We start from the raw sequence: 7,641 nt of genomic DNA, 5'->3' as shown, positions 1-7,641 counted from the left end.
AGGTCTTCAAAATAATTTATGAAGTTGGCCTTGAGTTTTTCCCAACTACAATTATAATAACCTCATTAAGATAAAATAATATATGCTACATTACATCTTTTCATAATTACATAATACTGTTAGCTCACAATCTTTACAAGTCTTTTACACATGCAACCTCAAAGTTCATGCACTCACTAACATCATCATCAAAATGTCTTCTACCTCTGTCTAATTGAGCTCAACTAGATTCTATCCCTGTTAGAAGATATAACCCAATTACTAGAAACCACTTGTCAGGAACTCTATTTGTATACTATCTTTTGTAAATCTTGAATAAATGCTACCAATCTTCAACTTTATACATGTTCTTTTAGCCACATTATTAGGACACTCCATAGAACATGTCCTCAACTTTTCTTGATCTCATCTTCAATCATTGAATCGTATAGTCTCTACCTTTGTTTATTTCTTTGTCAATCTTCACAGAATCATTAGTATGTTGACATCAATGATAAACATAGTCATGAATACAACATACAATCATATTAAAAATCTTCTTAATGCTTTAACAATTCTAGAATACTCCCCCATAGGAATATCATCAACATTCATGCTCAATCCTAGTGATGACCTTCATCATCTCAATCTAGTTTGAGTCTTCCTACTCCTAGACTTCATCACTCTCCTCCTTTGGTTTAGGGTTTGTGCTCTTTCACCTATCATGTTCAACAATATGTAACCAATTCTCTCTCTCTCTCTCTCTCTCTCTCTCTCTCTCTCTCTCTCTCATAATATCCATCGTTTCCTCTACTCTTTGGATAACATTGATAATTGCAACGTCATTATTTGCAACATCTTTCCTTCAAGTTTGGTGTGGCCACCTCAGGTTGGCATTTTGGCTACAAGGTTTCAATTGCCCCATAATTTGGAATACTATTGACAACACTCATTATTTGTCTTAGGTTGGTAGTATATTCATACAAGGATCTTTCTAAACCCATGCCCCCAAAGGACTTGAATATCACTTAACGCAATGAAGGATGAATGGTCTAGAATAGTTTGTGCAACATTATAATACGAATTTTAACACAATAGAAATAATTAACATGGAAATTTGTTGATTGAAAATCTTACATGCCATTGAGCCTTCCTATATGAATATTATAGTAATCCCCATTGGCTATACATGTTTTCACATAGATAACCAAAGGATATCATAGTTATGAGAAAAAGTAAGTTTTAAATTCTAATTCCCTAATTACTAACTCTCTAACTATATAAGGTACATTGAAATGATTCATAAATTTGACTATATACTAGCTCCAAGCATTAGAAGTGATTTACTTCATCTTGGCTAGAGCCCATGAAAAATATTTAGTGAAACTTGTATGTCAGCTCAAGGGAGATGAAGAAAAAACCACATGATATAGAGGAGTACATGTAACTATCTTATCTTTGCTAAGATCCATATTTACTATTGGGATGTATTTTGTAGATATCTCAAGGTACAATTAGTTTACATGCACTATCTCTTCGAGGTAAGGGCTCTAAATGCTTGATTGGAAAAACTTCTGGTGAATAGGACTTCTAGGCAACAAGTCCTTGATTATTATCACCTTGGCATGTAGTAGTAGACTTCCCATGTTCTCCGAATTCCAATTTAGATAGGGAAATGGGTTGATATGTTTATATACAATTAGTTTCTCCAAAATACTCTTGCATTAGTCCCTTTCACTTTTTTGGATCAGAAGGTAATCATGTTCTCTTTCCAATCTCTTACTGCATAAAATATTCTCAAACACATTGTGTTGCCTCACAATGCTAAAAAATAAAATTAACCTTCATTTAGTCTTCCTTGAAATATTTCCATTGAACTTCAGTTCTCAACCTTTTACAAATGAACCCACTCAATCGCATGAGCAAAAAAACTACTTTAAAAAATAATAATTTAAAATCAATTTAAACCATATTTGCATCCAATTAGATAAAAGGGTAGAATGAAAACAAATTAAAGATCTAAATTACCTCAATTCCATTTACAAATTTTTAACTTACTTATTCTTATCATTAGAACCCAATTCTTTCCATGTGATCTTGATATTTATACAACTCAAAATTTGAACCTTTTTGTTATGAATGCAATGGGATTAGCCTTTCACACTTGATCATTAATTCCCTCCCAAATATGAAATCCATATGAATCTCTTTCACATGTACTATACAAGCTACATTTGAGTGATTCATAAATGTGGCTATACACTAGCTCCAAGTATTAGAAATAATCTACTTCATCTTAGCTAGAGCCCAAGCAAAATATTCAATGAAACATGTATGCTGACTCAAGGAAGATGAATAAAAACCACATGATGCAGAGGGGTGCAAAACTATCTTGTCTTTGCCAAGATCCATATTTACCATTGTGATATGTCTTGTAGGCTTCTCAAGGTACACATGGTTTCCACACACTATTTCTTTGAGGTCAGGGTTCTAGATGCTTTATTGGGTGAACTTCTAGTGAAGATGACTTCTAGACAATAAGTCCTTGATTGCTATCACATTGACATGTAATACTAGACTTCCCATGCTATCCCAATTCCAATCCACATAGGAAAATTAATTGATGTGATTAGATATAATAGATTTCTCTAGAATGCTCTTGCATTAGTCCTTTCTGCCATTTTTTTTAGATTTAAAAGAAATCATGCTTTCTTTCCCATCTCTTACCGCACAATATGCTCCCAAACATCTTATGCTTCCTCATAATAGTACAATAAAAATTAACCTTCATCTAACCTCACTTGAAATATTTTTATGATACTTCACTCTCAACCTTTTATAAATTAACCTACACAATTCCATTAAAAATATATTTTAAATTTATTTATAAATAAACATTGATCACAATCACATCTGAGAATGAAAACAAATTTAAGATCTAAATCACCTCAATGTCATTTACAAATTTTCTCTAACCTACTTATCATTGAAACCCAATACTTTCCATGTGATCTTGAGATTTATACAACTCGGATTTTGAACCTTGTTATTATGAGTGTAATAAGATTTACTTTCACACCATTGACTCAGCCTTCCATACTTGACCCTTAGACTCCCTCCCGAGTACGAGATCCATGTGAAACCCTTTCCTTTCCCATGTCTTGTGCAAGGGTTAAAAGAAAACTCGAAAAATCAAATTGGTGGGTGAGGATTTTTATGCGCCTCTACCACGGACAAATTTCATAAACGCGCAGAGACCAAGTGGCGAAGACACAGAGAAAAGTAACACCACAAAGAAGGAAAAAACAAGCCTAACCATAGTTTGTAACGAAATTTATAGCCAGATACATCGCGTATTGCCCCATACTTTTCCACGAGCAATTGAACTTACGTATTATGCTTTTTCCACATTTAATATTCATTACTCATTCGCCAAATTTAATACATTGCACCTCTTCTCCCTAAACACGTATTGATCATGTTTGCCAAGTAATGGACTGACGGTCCCCCATCTAATTTGAAAAAACCCAGCTGGAAAAACTGATATCTTCTTCTTTTGGTTTCTTTTTAGATCAATCCGATTTACTTTGAAATTAAGATCGAAGCCAACATATATTGAAGCCAATGCGGAACAGGGGGAGAGTTTCAGGGAAGGAGGCCCTGAAGAAAAAAGTTGTGAATGCTGATAAGATAAGAAGAACATTGAGCCTAGAAAGCCTTAAAACTTTGTTCCTTTTGTATATAGCAGAGCTCAAGTTAAAACTGGGCGATTATTACTACTCAATGGGTGTTAATGGAAAGAGTGATAAACTGGCTGTGTCGCGGGTTTATCCTTCATTTATGGGATGGTCAATTACGTATATGATTGGAGCTGCAAAAGCTCACCCACTGCCTGTTCTGCTGGGGTGCTGTTTGCTGTTTTTCATGGCAGTTGAGTACAGTTTGATCATGGTTTCTTCTGGGTCTCCACCATATGATGTGGGTTTTGTGTGGACGCAGAGTCTTCATGACCGGCTTATGCAGAGACCGGCCTTGAATACATTGCTCGCAGCTATGAATACGGTATACTATAGATTTAGATTTCTTTTTAAGACGCTTCTTATGTTTTGTAGCCTGTCGAATATTGCTTCTTTTGTTTTATTCTTGTCAATATGGTTTCTGTCTTGTTTTCCGTTCGTGTTACCGATTTGGTTATGGCAGCATAAGATTATCATTTCAATCCAAAATGTGCCTTCACTAACCTAAAAGATTAGGTTTCTTCCCTAAAAAACCCCTATGTTCGCCTTTTCATGGCAATATAGGATATTGATTCCAGTCAAATATGTCCATACCAACATCGGATAATTAGATTGCCTCCCATCTTGATTTTTTCCATTTTATTCTCCCTGTCTGTTTGGGTATGACAACCAAGGATTCATAATTCTTGTCAGTGATTTGCCCAGGCTTAACATAGGATACTCAGACAAGGAGGCTACAGCATGGTCATTGGGAGATCTGGGCTCTGTTTATTAAATTGCCTTTTCTTGTTCCGGATGTTAAGAATACTACAATTTCATCAAAATTTCTATAAAAAGAAACTATGTTCAAAAGATGTTTATTATGCTAGAATCTTTTGGATATGGGTACAAATCTGTTGAGAAGAAGAGAAAGATGCAAGGCCCCAAATCCTAACGTAGGAGCTTATGTTTTGGCTGCAACGCCCAATGAACTTGGGACCAGCAACGATGAACCTTGGCTTGTAGTTTCAGGCTTCAGCTACTTGCTATTTTACCAAGATGCTTAATCTACCATTGTTAAGTTCTATCAGTGAGCCCAATACTGCGTATTGTCTTCAATTCGTATGTTTAAAACATTTGAACGACAAAAGAAAATATCTGATTAGTTTGATCTAAAATTGATTTAATAGGAAGAGAGTTGGAGGGTGCCGTGTGTGGATGGCACGAGTTGGATAAATTCTTGTTTATGTGGTTTGTAAGTGAAAATTTCATTGTGTTATTGTAGGCAACAGTTATCTGTGCTATAGGACCCCTATTTCTCAGTATGTTCTCTTTGTTCTTTGTGGCTTGTGGGAGTTTGCTTGATCCTGACTTAACTGCAGAACTATCTAGGTTCTATGTCCTTGCTCTCTGTATTACTGGTGTATTAACATAATTGTTTGAGTTTAGAACCATTAGTCTCACATCAGAAGCATAGAAGATTGAGACCTTTAAATCATCCACATTGGAATGGAAAATACTAGCAGATCAAGCAGTTAGATGAATGATATCAGTAATAAAAGATAAAATATAAAATTAAGAAAGATTTGCTTATGCACTTAAGGATTTTTGAGAGAGTAAAGATAGGAAAACCCCAAAACACATGGAATCGAATGGAAAGAAGAATGTTGATTTCCACAAGACTCTGTACAATTGATGCGTTGAGTTGGCTTTTGAGTGATATGTAACCCAATACTATCTTTCTGCAAGATTAGGTTCTCATTAGATATGGAAAAGGAGCAAGCCAGGTGCAGCCCTGAAGCAGTGAAGAGGCTAGTTCTCTCAAGAACTTTCTAACTGAAAAAAAAGATGAATGCTAATGTTTGTCTGTTAGGTTATGGTCTATGCCCTAGGGTAAGATGGAGTTGTGTTGACAACCCAAAGTGCACACCCCTTACTGCTAATGCGGGGGTTCAACAAGCCCTTTCACACCCGAAAAGCAATATGAGGACATTCAAAAAAGTGGTTATTTGGTTTCTTTTATATTGTTTTGTTAGATCTGGCTCGCCGATGTAAGATTACAAAACTAAAGTGTGTAGGTTGTAACTTTGTATACCAAACCAAATCATGCCAAAAATGCTGGAGGACAGATTGTGGACTGTTCTTCCACAAGCATCATGCAACAACATACAAATGATTTTGCTTTCCATAATTAAATCCATCCTTTACTTCATAGTTTATGCATGCCATGGCAGTTCAATTCATCCATAATTGTTAACTGATCAGTGCATCAGTGATTCAGATTCATATTAAGTGTAGACTATGCCTGTTCAATTGTTATGACTTTGGATTGTGTGTGTTGATAGCATGAGCTCAACTGCAATTCAAGTTGAAGCATGATTTGTTGTTTCATGTTACTTCCTCATTCTACATACCCTTTTTCCTAATTGGGAAGCGAAACTTACAGGCAAGAATGCATCCCAAGTCTAGAAATTCATGGTTGGCAGAAGCATCTGATACAATCTTATTGTGCAGGTTTTTGTGGGAATGCAGACTGGTTACATTTTGTGGGCTTGGCTTGTGGAAGGGAGAGTTAGGCCTACTATTGCTGCACTTTTTATGTTCCCATGTCGAGGCCTTCTGGGATATGTGACGCAGCTGCCACTGCCTCAGGTACCTGCTCTTTCTCTATATAGTCTATGAGTTTGACAAGTGAAGAAGCTTCATTCATCTGCAATCTGGTTTAACCAAAGCTGTTGGAACACCTAGAATCCATGGATTGATATGATCATGTTGGATAATCCTGTCCTGTATTTTGTTTGCATAAATACATTCCAATTGCAATTAGATGGACTCTTTGAATATGTTCCTAACTTCTTAGAATAAGATTAAACCTATGAATTTAATGCTGTCTGTGACCATTTGCTTCATATTTTACACCATATCAAAGTGTGTACTAGAAAGTCTCTTATTTACTTTTTAAGTGCATTGGGCCATGCTTTCGTTGGATATTTGATGCAGGATTTTCTTGGTTCGGGAGTAGATTTTCCAGTTGGGAACGTGTCCTTTTTCCTCTTCTTCTCAGGTCATGTGGCAGCTGCAGTAATTGCTTCTATAGATATGAAACGTATGAGGAGACACCATATGGCATCTATATTTGATATATTAAATGTCCTTCAATCAGTGCGACTTTTGGTCACAAGAGGCCATTATACCATTGATCTTGCAGCTGGGCTAGGGGCAGGGTGGTTGTTTGATGCTTTAGCTGGTAAGTATGAGGAAAGCAAAAGGAATGTTGTTCAAAAAGAGAACTTTGATTATGATCCCCTGATTAATGCTAAAGCTGCTTTAATCAGATAATTATGATCTAACAGTACACTCTTAAGAAATTTTAAAGTACATTGAATCCTGATCATATGACCTGTTCAAGTTTTTGATATCTATAATTTGTCATGTTCTCAGGAGATAGATAATTATCTATTTGAATTTTTTCTACTGGCAATTACTGTAATATGATTTCTCTGAAAATAGCTAATGTAACATATAGTTGGGAATAGAGGTTTATGATATGGGAAGGCTGATCTTAACTCTGGAAAAGCTTTGATTCAATGTAAATCTTACCACAATCCATTCGGCAACCCAACGCCTCCCCATCCCCCACGCCCCCCCCGGGCCGATTCAATTTAAATCTTATCCACAGATCAACTATCTGTATGGTGTCACCGATTCCAATTTTTTTCTATCCTCTTCTGTTACTAATATTTAATGCATCAGGAGTTGCACAAACTACACTTAAAGGATTCAGAATCAAAATATTGTCATAACGAGTGTCCTAGAAGTCCGACCCAAAAACATCTGAAACAAATGCTAGAAAGTTTAACAGAGCATCGAGTGAATTCAGATATACCATGCAAATTTTCAAGTTTGCATAGTGAACTATAACAAAAACATAGATGAACAGTCCATA

The 7,641-nt window shown here is 35.7% G+C and overlaps 1 protein-coding gene across 1 annotated transcript; it reads left to right on the top strand.

The window, feature by feature from the left end:
• Nucleotides 1-3,181: 3,181 nt before the first annotated feature.
• Nucleotides 3,182-7,089, top strand: LOC149541178 (phosphatidylcholine:diacylglycerol cholinephosphotransferase 1-like). The gene is made up of 3 exons (XM_089802181.1): nt 3,182-4,041; nt 6,210-6,347; nt 6,696-7,089. Exons 1-3 carry the CDS (start codon nt 3,604-3,606, stop codon nt 7,032-7,034), a joined length of 915 nt encoding a protein of 304 aa, XP_089658307.1. The 5' UTR covers nt 3,182-3,603; the 3' UTR covers nt 7,035-7,089.
• Nucleotides 7,090-7,641: the final 552 nt, after the last annotated feature.

Source organism: Cupressus sempervirens, chromosome 9 (assembly GCF_028749045.1).
Source record: "Cupressus sempervirens isolate cs-2001-9-10 chromosome 9, ASM2874904v1, whole genome shotgun sequence".
In the NCBI taxonomy this organism is placed as follows: domain Eukaryota; kingdom Viridiplantae; phylum Streptophyta; class Pinopsida; order Cupressales; family Cupressaceae; genus Cupressus; species Cupressus sempervirens.
The sequence above is the reverse complement of the archived record's forward strand: the minus strand, read 5'-3'. Positions and strand labels throughout refer to the sequence as shown.